At 35.5% G+C, this 19,410-nt stretch overlaps 1 protein-coding gene across 7 annotated transcripts in view; it reads right to left on the bottom strand.

The window, feature by feature from the left end:
* CEP112 (centrosomal protein 112) overlaps window positions 1–19,410 on the bottom strand; it is a 551,576-nt gene that overhangs the window by 428,716 nt on the left and 103,450 nt on the right. For all 7 annotated transcript variants that reach the window (XM_055258901.2, XM_055258899.2, XM_055258897.2 and 4 more), the window contains 3 exons: window positions 8,873–8,959; window positions 5,774–5,873; window positions 1,935–2,053 (listed from right to left, as the gene is read on the bottom strand). In XM_055258901.2, coding sequence (XP_055114876.1) covers window positions 1,935–2,053; window positions 5,774–5,873; window positions 8,873–8,959 — 306 coding nt within the window. The remainder of the gene's footprint in view (window positions 1–1,934; window positions 2,054–5,773; window positions 5,874–8,872; window positions 8,960–19,410) is intronic.

A 19,410-nucleotide genomic window follows, 5' to 3' on the forward strand; every position in this document is an offset into this window, starting at 1 on the left:
AACCTACAGAATGGGAAAATACATTTGCAAACTATACATCTGATATGGGGTTTATATCCAAAATCTATAAGAAACTCAAACAACTCAACAGCAAAAAAACAAATATTCTGAAGATTAAAAAATAACCTAATGACTTATTTAGGCCAAGGACCTAAATAGACATTTCTCAAAAGAAGACACAGAAATGGCCAAAAGGTATATGAAAAATGCTAAACCTCACTAATCATTAGGGAGAGGCAAACCAAATTTACAATGAGATATCATCTAACTGTAGTTAGAATGATTATTATTAAAAAGTCAAAAGATAGCAAGTGTTGGTGAGGATATAGAGAAAAGAGAACCCTTATATACTGCTAGAGGGAATACAAATTAGTAGAGCCATTAGGGAAAACAATGTGGTTCCTCAAAAAATTAAAAATAGAACTACCATATGATCCAACAATCCCCCTACTAGATATATATCTGAAGAAAATAAAATCAGTATGTCAGAGATATCTGCATTCCCACGTTTACTGCAGCATTATTCACAATAGTCAAGATATGAAATCAATGTAAGTGCCCATCAAAGGATGAATGGATAAAGAAAATGTGATAGATACGCACACCCATACACACACACCCACCCACCCACACACACACACACACACACACACTGGAATACTATTCAGCCATAACAGAATGAAATCCTGCCATTTGCAACAACATGGACAAACTTAGAAGGACATTGTGTTCAGTGGAATAAACTGGAAACAGAAAAACAAATACATAATCACACTGGTGGAATTTTAAAAGTTGAGCTCATAGAAGTAGAGAACAGATAGCGATTACAAGAAGCAGGGGAGGAGAGGGAGGAAAGGGGACAGAGAAGTTAAAAAGCAGGTATAATGTTACAGTTATTGATAGGGTTTGGCTGTGTCCCCACCCAAAATCTCATCTTGAATTGTAATCCCCATAATCCCTATGTGTCAAAGGAGAGACCAGGTGGAAGTAACTGAATCATGGGGTCAGTTCCCCCAAGCTGTTCTCATGATAGTGAGTGAGTTCTCATGAGATCCGATGGTTTTATAAGTGTGTGGTAGTTCCTCCTGTGTTCATTCTCCTTGCCGCCTTGTGAAGAAGGTGGCTTGCTTCCCCTTCACCTTCTACCATGACTGTAAGTTTCCTGAGGCCTCCCCAGCCATGCTGAACCGTGAGTCAATTAAAGCTCTTTCCTTTATAAATTACCCAGTCTCAGACAGTTCTTTATAACAGTATGAAAACGAACTAATACAATAATATAGGAGAAAAAAATTATGGTTTTCTAATGCACAGTAGAGTGATTATAGTTTATAATAATGTATTATATATTTCAAAAAGTTTGAAGAGAGGAATTTGAATGTCCTCACAAAAAAGAACTGATAAATGTCTGAGGTGATAGAAATGCTAATTACTCGATTTTATCAGTATATAATGTATCTATGTATTGAAATATCACACTGTACTCTAAAAATATGTAAAATCATTACATGTCAATCAAAAATAAAATAAGTTTATACAATAAATTCTAGTCCATATTGTATTATCTAAAATTTCAGGAAAGAAATGCTCCAATGGCCCAAATACAAAATTAAAATGGCTTAATTTCCAAAAATTGTTTTAGTGCTATTTAACTAATTTTGTTTAAAATCTGTTGGCTGATAAGAAATCCAGAACATTAATTAAATTCAAGAGCTAGTCAAAAGAATATTTTCTAAATGAAAACTATTTTATAGACCACAGACTTCCAGAAGAAAATATACCAAAACATGAACAGTAGCTATTTCTAAACAGCCTGGAATTTTAGTTATTTTTTATACTTTTCTGTATATTCTGTGAAATCTATTACTTTTATAATTAAATATGTTACTTGGAAGCATAAACTTTTATGTTTTCCATTAGTATTTTATGTAGCTTACCTTTTTCTCCCAGCCATTATTTAGAGATTCCGTACTTTGTTCACATATCTTTTTTAGCTCTGCAATCTGGTCGTCTTTAGTCTCTCTGATAACTTGACAGTCACGTATCAGTGTCTGAACTGTCAAAAATTTTGAAAACATAGTTAAACCAATTCTAGGTACATAGAGTTTGATGATATAAAATTTAGTGCACCAGTCAGTAGGTAACTCAATTTTTCACCAAGTCTTCTCAATGCTTTCTTCTAAAATATCTTTTATTCCTTGCTGTTTTTCTCTATTTCTACCACCACAGACAGCCTTGGTTAAATTCATCATTACTGGCTCCCTAGACAATTTTAACAGTGTATTGGCCTCAAGCATCATTCCCCTCCAAGGAGTCCTCTGTTGCTTTGAGGAAACCTTTCACCATTATTCTAAGTGAAGTAACTCAGGAATGGAAAACCAAATACCATATATTTTCGCTTATAAGTGGAAGCTGAGCTATGGGTATGAAAGGAATACAGAATGGTATATAATAGGCTTTGGAGATTCAGAAGCATTGGGTGGAAAAGGGGGTGTGGGCTAAAAACTACATATTGGATACAACGTACACTACTTGGGTGATGGGTATACTAAAGTCTCAGACTTCACCACTGTACAATGAATCCATGTAACCAAAACCACTTGTACCCTAAAAGCTACTGAAATTTTAAAAATTTAAATAAATAAAGAGGCCTTTCACTGGTACGAATCTGGTAGTTACACCCAGGCTTACAAACATTCTACAGCTCTCCTCATCTAAAAGATAAATACAGATCAAAGCTTCTGACATGGACAACAGTTCCTCTTCCATATGGCAGTGCCCACTTCCATATGGCAAATGCGCCATATCTCTTCCCACTTGCATGTTTTCAACCAGTATTATAAACACACCGACCTATCTGCAGATTCGTGAGTTCATATTCTACCTTATATCACTGCCTAAATATGATCGTCTATCTACCTAGAATGCCCTTTCCTCCCTTATTGAAAAACTCCTACTCATCCTTAGACTCTCAACTCAAAAATCACACCTTCTTTATGAACCACTCATAAAGAATCACTAAATCATGATTCACACAACCAGATTTCTCCCCTTGCAGGGACAGAAAGAAATTCCTCTTTATTCCCATGAAACCTCGAGTATTTCTCAATTAAATCACTTACTAGCATTATAGTGATTTACTTGCCTGTTTCCTCTTTAATGAGACTATGTTCACAGAGGAGAAAGAGATTTCAACTTTTTATCCACAGGGCATAACAGTGCCACACAGGCAAGTGCTCAAAAAGATGCGTACTGAATGAATAAATAAAGGAACCGCTCATTTCAATATATTGTTGCTGCTAGATACTTTTAAATCATTTTTGAAGTTTATGTCACTAAAATGAAATAGGTTTTAAATTACATAAAATATTTGCCTTATAAATCATTTATGTTTCTATCTTCTTTACTAAAATTATTTAAACAGTCACTGATTTAAGTGAAAATGTGTTTAATATATTCATGTCTTCTGGATAGTAAAATAAATTCAGCTCTATTTTAATTGAATATAATATTATCATAGCTTACTAAATATGTTTTTATTCATTTACTTCAAGACAGCAACATTTTTGTAAACATTTCCCTAAAAATTGTTTTCACTCTTATACCTCAACTATGCAACAAATAAGAAGAGGAGATGAATCCAAGTTAACCTAATGTGAGTCTTTCCCATCTACAATGTATTTCACTTTACACTTCCAAAATTAAACTAAAATCTGATTGCAATTCCAAATGCTTTTAGAAACATTATTTTTAAAACCTCGTCATTTTTAAATCTTAGGCATGTTTGAATTGCCTATTTTGAATCAGGGTAAAGAAGAAAACCTGGAAATAAATTTAAAATATTCTTCTAGACACTGATAATATTTGGAGAAAAAAAACCTAAACGAATTTATAATTGCTTTTACCAACATTTAAGGGTGGAAATGAATCTAAAAATATTTATTTAATTGGTTAACTTATCTATGTAATTGCTGCCCTAACTTGTCAAAGCCATTATCATTCACTCAGATACACTCAGGTTTGGTGATTTGGGGAAGAGCCAGTAAGTTCCATACAGAAAATCCTAAATGAAAACCTTCCCTTCTCCTTTTCTCTTATTCATTGCCTAGATCTTCTCATTCACTAAATCATGATTCACTCTTCAAAATTTCTTCTTCGGTTCCATTCTAACTACTGCCAGTGCCATCATTCAGAAATCCTTCTCACCTTAACATGCAAAATTACAGCAGCACAGAAGCAGAACATCTCTGAGTTGGCAGGGACTCTATGTATTATTTATTCTGATCTCACCATTTTATAATGAGTAAACCAAGGCCCAGAGACGACTTGCTATCATATGTCGGACACTGGTAACAGAGCTGGGATTAGAGCCTATGTTTTCTAGTAAGTAGAATGCTCTCTCCCTCACTCCATTCTGCCTCTGCCTAACAGACTTGGAATTGGCCTACTCTATTCAACACACCCTCCATTACCAGGCTACTCCTCCCAAAACATGCGGTCCTAAAACTCACATCTCAAAATCCTTCCCTGGCTCTTTACATCCAGCATCTACAGGACAAAGTTCAAGCTTCTAAATCTAAAATTCAAGGTCATACTTAATGTAGCCCCAAGTCAACTATCTTAATATTTTAAAATCTATCTCTCTTTTTTTTTTGAGATGGAGTCTCACTCTGTCGCCCAGGCTGGAGTGCAGTGGCGCGATCTCGGCTCACTGCAAGCTCCACTTCCCGGGTTCACGCCATTCTCCTGCCTCAGCCTCCCGAGTAGCTGGGACTACAGGTGCCCACCACCATGCCTGACTAATTTTTTGTATTTTTAGTAGAGACAAGGTTTCACTGTGTTAGCCAGGATGGTCTCGATCTCCTGACCTCGTGATCCGCCCACCTCGGCCTCCCAAAGTGCTGGGATTACAAGCGTGAACCACCACGCCCGGCCTAAAATCTATGTCTTAATGCATGGGGTATCCACTCTAGCTAAGTAGTTGAGAAGTACCCTTCCTAAAACTTACCTATTTCAGCATTTCCATCCCAGTACCTGCAGCTCTTCTCTCCACCTAACCAAGACTTTAAAACTTCACAAAATTTTACAACAGTTCCTTTCCCGAAACAATATTTTCAATACTCTCTCTCATGACCACTTATTGATTGTAGATGTTTCAACCCATAATCATAGTCAATTAGGGTCAGAGTTAGCTCAAGCGGTTACCTCCTCATGCCAGACTTTCCATCTGTCCATAGTCAACTTAATACTTGATTACATGCTTTCTTTTCCTTCTTAATAAAAGTGCAAATAGGAAATACTTTTTAATTTTTTTCTGTCAATCACAATACCAGCATATACTATCAGACATAAAAGTAGATACTTAATGTAATGAATTTTACTAGATAAAGAAGAATAATTTCCTTTGACTTCCTCATGAAAGCCAGTAAGTCCTAATTCTATGACTGCCCTCAATACTCTATGGCAGCTGTATCCCAATGAGGCTAGAGTTAAGAAGAGGGAGTGAAAGCAACATACTCTTCCAACTCCGTATCTAAACCAACCACTACTACTATCCCATCACTGTCACTGCACAAACACACACACAGACACACACACACACAAACACAGTTTTTGCCCCTTCATATGGAAGCCTATATAAACTTATCCATTGATGAAAGCCCACACAAATATTCCTATCTCATACTATAAAAGGTCAGAAATCAAATTTTATTCTCCACATCACTAAAATAAAACGGAATGTTATTAAAAGATGTATGTAACAACACAACATCACCTTTCTTTTCAAGCTTTCTAATAGTCTCTTCAGTTTCATGTTGTTTACTCCTGTATAAAGTTTTCAGTTCCTCTATTTCATTATTCTTTCTTTCTAAAATCTGCAAATAAATTTACAACGTTTCAGCATATTGTATTACTTTACATATAGGACACTTTTTTTGAACCCTGATATATTTAATTCTAAAACATAAACAGAAAAAGTGATTGTAGCAAATATGACTACACTGTGAAATTATATACACACACACACACACATAAAGTAGTACCTCTTACCCATGGCTTTACTGTCTGCTGTTTCAGTTAGATGCGTGTGTTTTTGTGCATGTCCATGTTAATAATTCTAGCCTAGTCAGAAGTTCACATTTTACTCTTGCAGCAGCTAGGAGGTAGAATCTATATGATCTGCCACACTTGGAAGCTTCCAAGTTGCCTGAAATTGTGAGATTTTCCTCCTTTTGACTAGTGAATATTGCTGCAAATTGGCATTGTAGTGATTTAAGTGACTTTTTAAGTTGATTCTCAAATGTCAGTGTTTTGTAAATTAGGTAGAAGTGTTTTGTCCTGAAAGGGAGTTAGGGATTCTTTTTCTCAGATAGCATAAAAATAGGTGAAACTGTATGTGTCTAATGTTTCTCTTCACATATTTTTCTTATACTTATGATATCTACTGTTGTTTATCTGCTAGCAAATTCCTGCAGATAATAAGTGAATGGTGAATCAGCAGGTATACATTAATAGAAACTCGTAAAGAACCAATCATATAACTTTTCAATAAGCGTAATATTTTTGTAAGTCTATCTTAGCTAATCTCATAAATGGTTTTCCCCCAAACTGTAAAAATTATAGTGCATTAAGAAAATTATTAAATATACAAGAATAATTGATTATCTGAAAGAAATATGTTATTTGTTTGACATTTTCATATAATAATTTTTAAGGACAGTATAAATAATAATTTAGGTGATTCCCTAAAATGTAATTCAGAAATTAAGCTGTCATAAAGTGGCAGAGAGAAGCCCTCAGAAACTTGCCAGGTTGGGAGAGTATAATTCATCACATTGCACTGGGATAGAACATTCTTCAACTGGGTAGGTTCCCGGATCCACCCAGAAGCACCCTTCTATCCTCGTAGTGCACAGTAAAAGAATTCCCAGATATATGAGGAGATGACATGTAATCGGCCTCCTTTATATCTAGCTCTGCTACTGTGAATCAGAAAAATCAGCTCAAAATATGTCAAAAATTGCATTAAAATCTATTGTTAATTTATATTGTGTCAGAAGTTTTAAATGTAATCATTTAATAAAATTTGTAATTTTATACTTCAAAATACATCTATACTCACAAAAACTACAGAAATAACCAAATTGTAAAAAAGATAGCAAGTAAGAGAAAATGCTAATCAAGGGGAAAAAGGAATATCTACTTTTCTTATGGTTAGGGTATATTTCTCATACACCCAAAAGTCAGCTTAACAAGAACAACAAAAAAGAACGGGGCACAGTAGCACATGCCTATAGTCAGCTACTCAGGAGGCTTACAAATCACTTGAGCCCAAGAATTCAAGGCTGAAGTGAGCCATGATCATGCCTGTGAATAGCCACTGTCTTCCTCCAGCTTGGGAAACACAGCAAGATCCCATCTCTGGATAATAATAACCATAAAGAAGCAAAAAAGAAAAAGAATGTATACTAATAGGTAAAACACTCTAAATTTTATACCTCGCCAATTCCTGATGCTTAGAAAATGCCAGACAAGCAATAAACTGATGAATATACTTTTCAAATCTAGCATAAAGTTAAGAATTTTATTTATATTTTACATGGCACTTCAAATTAGTTGCACTGCCTTCTGCAAATAAATTTCAGGATTTATTTTAAAGAGAAATTTCTGGAAAGAATTATTAAATATTTTACTTTGAATAAATCTTTGTAACAGACATACCAAGAAACCTATTTCGAATTCCATCACCATAATTTTTCCAAATAAATTTTTATATTCATTTATCTTAAACATCAATAGACTCTATTTCAATTGTACATGTTATATTGAAATTATATTATTGACTCTCTAACATATGTATAGGGAGAACTATTATCTAAACAATTTAAACTAAAGTAAAACTCTAGTAAGAGCAAAAAAAATTTGCCTGTAATATCTGAATGGGTGAGAGGAAATTGGAAAAAGAGAGTTCAGTTTTTTTTCTCTAATATCCAATCAGTGGTTTCCTCCTTATTGCTTTGAAGGACGAGCCAAATACGTACTTTACTAAATATTTATATATGTATATTAAGCTTTTAAGAAAGCTTGGATACATAATCCTGATGCTGTAATTACTGCAACTACCTGCCTCTGTCTCTAGTACTCAGTTTTGGGAAGCAGAATCATAGGCTTAGTTTTGAAACAGTAAATGCAAAGTTTCCATTTGGATCAACCTCCATGTATTTCAAAAAAACACATACATACATTATTATCACCAAATGTTTTAATCATTACTAAAATATAGTCACAACCCAAATCCCATGTAGGATAACCATAATTAATGATTTTTGCTGTGCCAGCTAAGAAAAAAAAGTAAGTTTTATTTGAAAATACAGGCTGAAAGATTAGAAAGCATCAATCCCAATGAGCTACTTGAAAAACAAGCCTTTATTGTCAGTGCTAGCATTAAAATGCATACAAGTCTAAGAGTTCCTTTTTAAATTAAAAACGAAATTTAATTACCAGAAAACCAAAAGAATATTAGAATAAAACAAATTCTAGTATTTGCCATTGATGTCTTATTTCAACTTTCATGAAAGGTAATGACAGAATGCAGATAAAAGACTATAAGAAGGTCAGCCTAAATGTAACAGTTAAAGAAGAACTAAAAGGTAATGTAAATATAAGGTTTTAAATAAACACATATGTTTAGCTAATAAAGTTAAAAAATCAACTTTTGCCGGGATATTAGTTTAGCATATTCCACTTATAACAGGATGTCATAAAGTAAATAAATAAGTGGATGGATGGATGGATGGATAACTGGATGGATCATCATAAGACCTAGAATATTTTTAGTATTCAATATAATTAAAACAAGAGATATATATCCTACCTTCTGAACATCAGCATCATGTTTCTGTTGCAGTTTAAGCTTTTCTTCATGAAATTTAGCTTCCATCATTTTTGTTTTCATGTCCAACTTCAAGAAAAATATTTCAAAGGTGTTATTAATTTACTTTCCCTTTGGCAAAAAATACACAATTAAACTAAAATAATTCCCTATAAAAAAGACAGTTATCATTTTCCACCTTTACCTTGTAGTCACAGATTCTAGCAATCACATTACATATACCAATATGTTTATTTCAGTCCTCTAATTAATTTCAAACTAATTAAAAGTCTTTCAAATAAATTTCACCTGGTAGGCAAAACTGACAATACTAAGTACAGATTCACTACTCTCCCCATTCTCTCCCGCACAAAAGAAAAAGGCATTTTAAAGTGATATTTTGCTTTTACATTTAAATCCACACAGTATTTTACTCTTCATTATTTTTCATTTCAGTAAGTCTCTTCCAACCTTTTATTTTTTTTCTTTGATCTACTTGCTCATTTTAAAATACTCTAATTAACCTACATATGTAAATACCACTTGAGAATGAATATCCATAAAAATGGCAAATTACTGATAAGTGCGTATCTTTCGACAGTTTTCCAGTTCTCTCTCCCAGAATCATAGACCCCTGCTCCCTCAAGGGAGTGACTTTATCTCCTTCCAAGCATTCCTTAACTTCTGTCCTCTCCAAACCAACACCACATGCAACGGTGCTCTGAGCAAAGCCAAAAATGTAACCAATCTTGTTAATATAGAAGTGTATCCCAGAATTAAAACAGCAGTAGTGACAGGTTTCAAGAAGAGCAACATAAAATTGATTATCTCAAATGTGAAAGTATTTGGCCACATGATTCCTCACAATTTAAGAGAGTAAGTATTATACATTGGAGTCTGGCAGAACTCTTTTCCAACTCTAATTCCACCATATATGCATTGCTGCGACTTTAAGCAAGTGACCCTTTGACACTCTAGTTCCTCTCCTGCTAATTAAGGAAAAGTATTCTTACCTCAGTGGATTGTGAAAATTATATTCAATAAAATAATTTAACTGACCATACCCAGGACAACGTGTGGCACAAAGTAAGTATGCAAAAATATCAATCAACCACATTTAGGAAAAAAATTTTAATATTATTAATGTACCTTCAAAATATTTTCTTAAAAATTTTTGAAATACACTTTATATTTTCAATTACTGTTTCAAATACAAAATAATATAAATTTAGCAAGATAAACATACATATTAACATATCAAACTGAGATTTTATATTTCACAAACAAAAGTTAACACAATACAAATTCATGACTTAAATGTTATGAATGGTGGAGAAAGAGACAGTTAACCATTTACTATGCAAAAAAAAAAATTCCCTTGCCTCTAAATCACACAATATTTCTTCATCATTTTTGCAGAAAGGAGGCTAGACAATCTAATTCCATGTAAAGATCCTTCATAGAAGCATTTTTTGGGGTCTATTAAAAAGGAACTAAAGCCAAAAAACAGTATGACAAAGCTGGCCAGGTCTAAGAGACATGATTCATTGCCAGATCTTTCCATAACACCTTCTAGAGAACTTATCATACCCTCAGCTTCTGACGGTAAGCCCTAAATACCATCGAGTGTGCTACCATAACCCCAACACAACACCTCTCACCAGCCCCACCTTATTATGTATGGACCAAGTTAGGAATAAATACCTGAGATATGCTTAAGCAATCCATTAGCTAGCAAACAATCATTCAGATTCTCTCTCAAGAATCTGAACACACCAAGTTAGCTATTTTGGGGAGCAAATCCAAGTTCTAAAGTGCAGCAACCAAGAGAAAGCAGGCGAATCCAGTATATAGAAAAAAGTAGAGCAAATACACAAATAAAGATTAGAAATCACATAGCATCTGAAATACGAGGGAAGCAAACTCAGACTCCAACGATCTCAATGACATTAGGGTTAGTTGAACTCAAAAGGATTTTTGTGTCTCTTTTTATTTTACATAGCTTGATGGATCTCTGTTCTTACAACCAAAGATATTTATCTAAATTCTATTCTTCTGGTTATAACTTTTTGCCTTGGCATAATATTAAACTCACAGAAAAGTTGCAATAATAGCACAAGGAACTCCCATATACCCTTTACCCAGATTTACCAATTTTTTATATTTTGCCCTATATGCTTTGTCATTTTATGTCTATATCTACCTCTACATATATATAAATACACACATATTACTTCCTCAACTATTTGTAAATTAGAAGCATCATGTCTCTTTATCCCTAAAAACTTCAATATATATTTCCTTAAAACAAGAACACTGTCTTTGATAACCAAAGTGGTGTTATAAAATTGAGGAAATGTAATATTAACACAATGATATTATCTACTGCACAGTTTATACTCAAGTTTACAAATTATCACAGTAATGTCATTTATAGCTATTATTTTTCATAATCCAGGATCCAACCCAGAATCACGCATTGCTTTTAGTTGTCACATCAACTATTTATTTCTCCTTTAATCTGGAACAGCCTTTCTTTGTGTTTAGTGACCTTGACATTTTTTAAGAGTACAGACCGTTATTAAATGTCTCGCCATTAGGATTTGTCTGATGTTTCCTCATGACTAGGTTTATGAGATTTTGGCAAGAATGACACTAAAGTGATACTGTGTCCTTTTTCATTGCATCATATTAGAAGGAGGCTAGTTTGTCCCAATATCTCCAATGTACAGCGCAGTAACTTGGTTAATACAGTGAGCACCAAGTTTCTCTAAGGGTAATATTACAAAGAAAGTCTCTCCACTGCCATCCTTTTAAAAAGTTAAGAGTATCTCATCTCTGGAAACTCTTACCTTGATGCTACAGAATAGCTCTATATTTCCACCCTGTACTCTAGAGTAGGAATCCTGGATGTATTATGTACAACTAGGGCATGATTCCTGATGAAACACCAGGATTAGAATAGAGAAACAATCTTGCTACTATGGTATATAAAGACAGTATAAGGATACAGATTTAGATATAGATGTAGATGTAAATATAGATATGTACCTATGTGTTCATCTATATAGACTGAAATTGAAAAACATTTCTAATTAGTTTGACCTCCAAGGAAGCCTAACTTCAAAAAACATTTTTCTTTTTCTGACATCAGAATATACATTATCAATTTCAAATTTAAGATGGAAAAATTAGGCTTGCAGATCTACTTCAGGCTATAATGAAGTAGAGTACCACACTAACCTTCCACTGTTAACCATACAATGGGATAAAATATATGAGATAACCATTCTCAAGTACTGGACAACAGGCAAGCAGTACTGTGATCCTCATGAATTGAAGACCACGATAGTCCCAACTTTCCGCCTGGGTACAACAACTGGAGTCCATGTAGAGCACCACAGGCCTACTGAGCTGAGAAGGCAGAGGTCAGAGTTCTGGGCAGTTAAAGAATCTTAAATGCGGGGCACTAAAGAGGTATAAGCTTCCCAAAAGATTTTCCTGTCACTCCTCAACCACAGGCTGATGGCTGGGATGTGGGCACCCTGGGTGAATAACAAAATATTACTGCTACAAAGTAGAAAATGTAACAGCTGCTACAGGTTAAAGTGCTGGGAGGCACCAAAGACCTGCCCAGCCAGGTGGAGACAGCTTCCTAACAACTTGCAAATACCTGGGAATTCAGCTGAAACAACATAAAGGCCACACCTTAGGACTACTCTAAACCTACCTACAAGGACTGAAAGCAAGCCTCAGAAAGATAGTTTGTAAGACAGGTCCCATGGTGTTGGATAATATCTTTGGCTTTCTACGTATTTGCCTTAACAGAATGTAAAAACCAAGTCTACACAACTTAAAGGTGATTAACTAGTAATTGAACAGCCTATAAGAACAACAACAAAAAAAATATTCTATGGAGAAAAACAACAGAATCCAGAGTCCCTACAAGGTATCAACCACAAGGTCCTTTATCTAGAAAGTAATAAAGATGCACCAAAAAAATAAAAAAGAAAAGAAAATTTTATCCTTAGGCAAAATCAATATAAATAAAAGAAGTTAATAAGGCCCAAGATGACTCTACTTCAGCACACCACAGTTTAAAGAAGTTCATAAAAATACCTTCAAAGAACTAAAGGAAAACATATTCAAAAATTAAAGAAAAATATTATTTTAATGAAAGAACGGATAGGGGATCTCAGCAGATAAATGGAAATTATAAAAAGGAAACAAATGAAAATTCCAGAATTGAAAAGTGCAATAATTCAAAGGAACAAAAATTCACTAGATGAGCTTAACGGATTAGAGAGAGCAGATAAAGGAGTGTGTAAATTTGATAACAGAACAACAGAAATTATCTGAGAGAAAAAACGATTGAAAAATTGATTTTTAAAATAATAGAATCACCCTAATTTAAACAGAAAAATAAAACCTCTGCCTCCCAGGTTCAAGCAATTTTCCTGCCTCAGCCTCCCAAGTAGCTGGGACTACAGGCGCTCATTGCCACACCCGGCTAATTTTTTTGTATTTTTAGTAGTGACGGAGTTTCACCATGTTGCCCAGGCTGGTTTCGAACTCCTGAGCTCAGGCAATCTGCCCACCTTGGCCTCCCAAAGTGCTAGGATTACAGGCATGAGCCACCACACCTGACCTCATTAGTCAGTTTTTAATGGTATAAAATAAAAATTTGGGAGTTTGAAATACTTATATTGAAGGGTCCAGTAAGTCTGGAGATAATTAATTGATACCAATTTTTTACAGATTATAGAGTTCATCTGTGTCATTGTATTAGTCCGTTCTCATGCTGCTAATAAAGACATATCCAAGACTGGGTAATTTATAACAAAAAAGTAGTTTAATGGACTCACAGTTCTGTATGGCTGGGAGGCCTCACAATCATGGTGGAAGGCAAAAGGGGAGCAAAAGCACATCTTACATGGCGACAGGCAAGAGAGCAAGTGCGGGGAAACTGCCCTTTATAAAAGCATCAGATCTCATGAGACTTATTGACTATCATGAGAACATCATGAGGAAAATCCTTCCCCATGATTCAATTACCTCTCACTGGGTCCCTCCCACAACACATGGGAATGATGGTAGCTACAATTCAAGATGATATTTGGGTGAGGACACAGCCAAACCATATCAGTCATGAAGGATTTATTAAAGTATTTAATTTTGTTGAAGTTTTAGCAAGTCTTAAAATATTTAATTAGCCTTTAGAAATGGAGCTATTTAATACAATACAACTTCCATTTTAAATCCATAATTGTTCAGAAGATACCTTTGATGTTAACATGAGTAACATATGTAAAATTACTAATTGAATTAAGGCAATTATTTAATCTAATTTACTATATTATTTAATATTACTATTAATATCTACTTTTATTGGAGTTAAAGAATTATAGTGGTTTGTTTTGGTGGCTACAGATACACATATAAAAATTTTTTTTTTTTTTGAGACAGAGTCTCACTCTGTCACCCAGGCTGGAGTACAATGGTGTGGTCTCAGCTTACTGCAACCTCTGTCTCCTGGGTTCAAGTGATTCTGGTTCCTCAGCCTCCGAAGTAGCTGGGATTACAGGCACACGCCATCACGTCTGGCTAATTTTTGTATTTTTAGTAGAGACAGGGTTTTGCCATGTTGACCAGGCTGGTCTCGAACTCCTGACCTAAGGTGATCCACTGCCTCTGCCTCCCAAAGTGCTAGGATTACAGGCATAAGCCACCGCACCTGACCCACATATTAAATATTTTAAGATGTTCTTAAAAATTTTCAATTTATTTTGGGCATATTTCTCATATGTTATGGGAAAACATATGTTCAGTGACAGTGATCCTTTATTTTAACTTTAGCCCATCACTCACAAACATACTTGGACTTGCTTGCCTTTTTAATTGCTAACACATTTTCTCTGATATCCACATCACAGAATTGTGTGACAGTGAGCATCATCAAGCAATGGGTCTGTCTTTCTTTCTTTCTTTTTTTAGTAATCTGAAAAAAGGCTTCTTGACATTATGACATTTGGAAAAATGCTCTCACTGAAAATGAAAGAAGAGACAACACAACAAGAAGAGGTCAATTTTCAGAGAAGAGATGGTAGAAATTGCTCCTTTGGTAAAAGGCGAAAGATTTATACAATCTGAAGAGAAACCGGAGTAAAAAATTACTCTTTTTGTGAAATAGAAAATTAACCTCATGCTTATAATCCCAGCACTTTGGGAAGCCGAGGCGGGCGGATCACGAGGTCAGGAGATCGAGACCACGGTGAAACCCCGTCTCTACTAAAAATACAAAAAAATTAGCCGGGCGTGGTGGCGGGCGCCTGTAGTCCCAGCTACTCGGAGAGGCTGAGGCAGGAGAATGGCGTGAACCCGGGAGGCGGAGCTTGCAGTGAGCCGAGATCGCGCCACTGCACTCCAGCCTGGGTGACAGAGCGAGACTCCGTCTAAAAAAAAAAAAGAAAAAAAAAATTTCCTTTGACCTTTCTTTTCACCCATATTGAATGTTTCCATCTATTGCCTAAAAAGAGATGTTGCTTCTTTATTACATGTAATGCCAAGTAGGCCTTTTTTTTTTTTTTTTTGCTTTTTTTTTTTCCCCGAGATGGAGTCTTGCTCTGTCACCAAGGCTGGAATGCAGTGGCGTAATCTCGGCTCACCACAACCTCCATCTGCTGGGTTCAAGTGATTCTCCTGCCTCAGCCTCCCAAGTAGCTGGAACTACAGATGCGGGCCACCATGCCCGGCTAATTTTTGTATTTTTAGTAGAGACAGGGTTTCACCATGTTGGCCAGGCTGGTCTTGAACTCCTGACCTTGTGATCCGCCTGCTTCGGCCTCCCAGAGTGCTGTGATTACAGGCGTGAGCCACGGAGCTTGGAATTAGGACTTTTTTTTTTTTTTTTTTGTCTGTGAGTCTGCTAGTCAAATATATAATTTAAATAACTCCAGGATAAAGAAAGCCACAGTTATTGACATAATGAGAGAACAAGTATAGATTTCTTATGAAACATAGCATTCAGATATGCATAATGTCATATAATTTGATAAATAATTGTACAAAGGAATGCCATTGTAAATGCCATCCAGGCAAGAATTAGATAATTGCCAATATCCTAAGAAGCCTGCTGTCTGACCACTTGTAATCATATTCTCTTCCATCTTTCCTAGAAGTAACCACGTCTGATTTTTCTGACGATAATTTTCACCTATTTGTTTTAATATTGATTTTAGCATTAATACCTGCATCTTTGAAAATTGAAATATTTTTATTTTACCAGATTTTGAACTTTATATGAAGAAAACTAAACTTTTTATTTATTTTTATTTTTTCTTTAATTTTTTTTCTTTTATTATACTTTAAGTTCTGGGATACATGTGCAGAACGTGAAGGTTTGTTACATAGGTATACACTTGCCATGGTGATTTGCTGCACCCATCGACCTGTCATCTACATGAGGTATTTCTCCTAATGCTATCCCTCCCCTAGCCCCCTACCCCCTCACAGTCGCCGGTATGTGATGTTCCTCTCCCTGTGTCCATGTGTTCCCATTGTTCAACTCCCACTTATGAGTAAGAACAGGCAGTGTTTGGTTTTCTGTTCTTGTGTTACTTTGCTGAGAATGATGGTTTCTAGCTTCATCCATGTCCCTGCAAAGGACACGAACTTATCATTTTTTATGGCTGCATAGTATTCCATGGTGTATATGTGCCACATTTCTTTACTCAGTCTATCATTGATGGGCATTTGGGTTGGTTCTAAGTCTTTGCTATTGTGAACAGTGCTGCAATAAACATATGTGTTCATGTGTCTCTATAGTAGAATGAAATCCTTTGGGTATATACCCAGTAATGGGAATGCTGGGTCAAATGGTATTTCTGGTTCTAGATCCTTGAGGAATCTCCACACTGTCTTCCATAATGGTTGAACTAATTTACATTCCCACCAACAGTGTAAAAGCATTCCTATTTCTCCACATCCTCCGAGCATCTGTTGTTTCCTGACTTTTTAATGATTGCCCTTCTAACTGGTGTGAGGTGATATCTCTTTGTGGTTTTGATTTGCATTTCTCTAATGACCAGTGATGATGAGCTTTTCTTTGTATGTTTGTTGGCCGTATAAACGTCTTCTTTTGAGAAGTGTCTGTTTATATCCTTCGCCCACTTTTTGATGGGGTTGTTTTTTTTTCTTGTAAATTTGTAAAATTGTTCCTTGTAGATTCTGGATATTAGCCCTTTGTCAGATGGATAGATTGCAAAAATTTTCTGCCATTCTGTAGGTTGCCTGTTCACTCGGACGACTGTTTCTTTTGCTGGGCAGAAGCTCTTTAGTTTAATTAGATCCCATTTGTCAATTTTGGCTTTTGTTTCCATTGCTTTTGGTGTTTTAGTCATGAAGTCTTTGCCCATGTCTATGTCCTGAATGGTATTGCCTGGGTTTTCTTCTAGGGTTTTTATGGTTTTAGGTCTTATGTTTAAGTCTTTATCCATCTTGAGTTAATTTTTGTATGAGGTATAAGGAAGGGGTCCAGTTTCATTTTTCTACATATGGCTAGCCAGTTTTCCCAACACCATTTATTAAATAGGGAATCCCTTCCCCATTGTTTGTTTTTTTCGGGTTTGTCAAAGATCAGATGGTTGTAGATGTGTGGCATTATTTCTGAGGCCTCTGTTCTGTTCCATTGGTCTATATACCTGTTTTGGTACCAGGAACATGCTGTTCTGGTTATGTAGCCTTGTAGTATAGTTTGAAGTCAGGTAGCATGATGCCTCCAGCTTTGTTCTTTTTGTTTAGGACTGTCTTGGCTATACGAGCTCTTTTTTGGTTCCATATGAAATTTAAAGTAGTTTTTTCTAATTCTGTGAAAAAAGTCAATGGTGGCTTGATGGGGATAGCATTGAATCTATAAATTACTTTGGGCAGTATGGCCATTTTCATGATATTCATTCTTCCTATCCATGAGCATGGAATGTTTTTTCATTTGTTTGTGTCCAAAGAGAACTAAACTTTTGATATTCTTTTATGTCTTGCTTCTTTTGCTCAATAGTATGTCAGAGGCATTCATCCATGTTGTGCCATATAATTGTAATAGGTTTGTTTGCACTGTTTTCTATTTAATGAATGTCATATTTCTTGCCTTTTTTTGATACTTTATTCTAATTTTTTGCCTTTAAAAATAATAATTCTATGAATAACCTTATATGTGTATCCTGATATACATATGCAAGAGTAGAAACGGGGTTTTACCATGTTGATCAGGCTGCTCTCTAACTACTGACCTCAGGTGATCCACCCACTTCAGCCTCCCAAAGTGTTGGGATTATAGGCATGAGCCACTGTGCCCTGCAGCATTCCTTTTTCTTAGCAGGTTTGCCAATATGTTAAGTATTATTATTATTTTTGTCCTTTTAGTAATAGCCATTCTTACTGGTGTGAAATTGCATCTCATTGTGATTTTGATTTGCATTTCTCTGATGATTAGTGATGTTTCATATGTTTGTTGGCCCCTCATATGTCTCAACAGAAATCCTACAAGCTAGAAGGGATTGGGGCCCTATCTTCAGCCTTCTCAAACAAAACAATTATCAGCCAAGAATTTTGTATCCAGTGTAACTAAGCATCATATATGAAAGACAGGTACAGTCTTTTTCAGACAAACAAATGCTGAGAGAATTTGCCACTACCAAGCCACCACTACAAGAACTGCTAAAAGGAGCTCTAAATCTTCAAACAAATCCTAGAAACATATCAAAACAGAATCTCTTTAACGCATAAATCACACAGGACCTGTAAAACAAAAACACAAGTTAAAAAACAAAAACAAAAAACAAAAAAAACCCCAAAGTATGCAGGCAACAAAGAGCATGATGAATGCAATAGTACCTCACATTTCAATACTAACATTGCATGTAAATGGCCTAAATGCTCCACTTAAAAGATGTAGAACTGCCCGAGCGCGGTGGCTCACGCGTGTAATCCCAGCACTTTGGGAGGCTGAGGCCGGTGGATCATGAGGTCAGGAGTTAAAGACCATCATGGACAATCTGATGAAACCCTGTCTTTACTAAAAACACAAAAATTAGCCGGGCGTGGTGGCACATGTCTATAGTCCCAGCTACTCGGGAGGCTGAGGCAGAAGAATCGCTTGAACCGGGGATGCAGAGTTGCAGTGAGCTGAGATCGTGTCACTGCACTTCAGCATGGGAACAGAGTGAGACTCCGTCTCAAAAAAAAAAAAAAAAAAAAAAAAAAGATACAAAACCACAGAATAGAGCAGAATAGAGGACCCAGAAATAAACCCAAATACTTACAGCCCACTGATCTTCAACAAAGCAAACAAAAACATAAAGTGGGGAAAGGGCACCCTTTTCAACAAATGGTGCTGTGATAATTGGCTAGCCACATGTAGGAGAATGAAACTGGAACCTCATCTCTCACCTTACATGAAAACGAAGATGGATTAAGGACTTAACGTAAGACCTGAAACTATAAAAATTCTAGAAGACAACATTGAAAAACCACTTCTAGACATTGGC

The sequence above is a fragment of the Symphalangus syndactylus genome, chromosome 20 (genome assembly GCF_028878055.3).
Source record: "Symphalangus syndactylus isolate Jambi chromosome 20, NHGRI_mSymSyn1-v2.1_pri, whole genome shotgun sequence".
NCBI lineage: Eukaryota > Metazoa > Chordata > Mammalia > Primates > Hylobatidae > Symphalangus > Symphalangus syndactylus.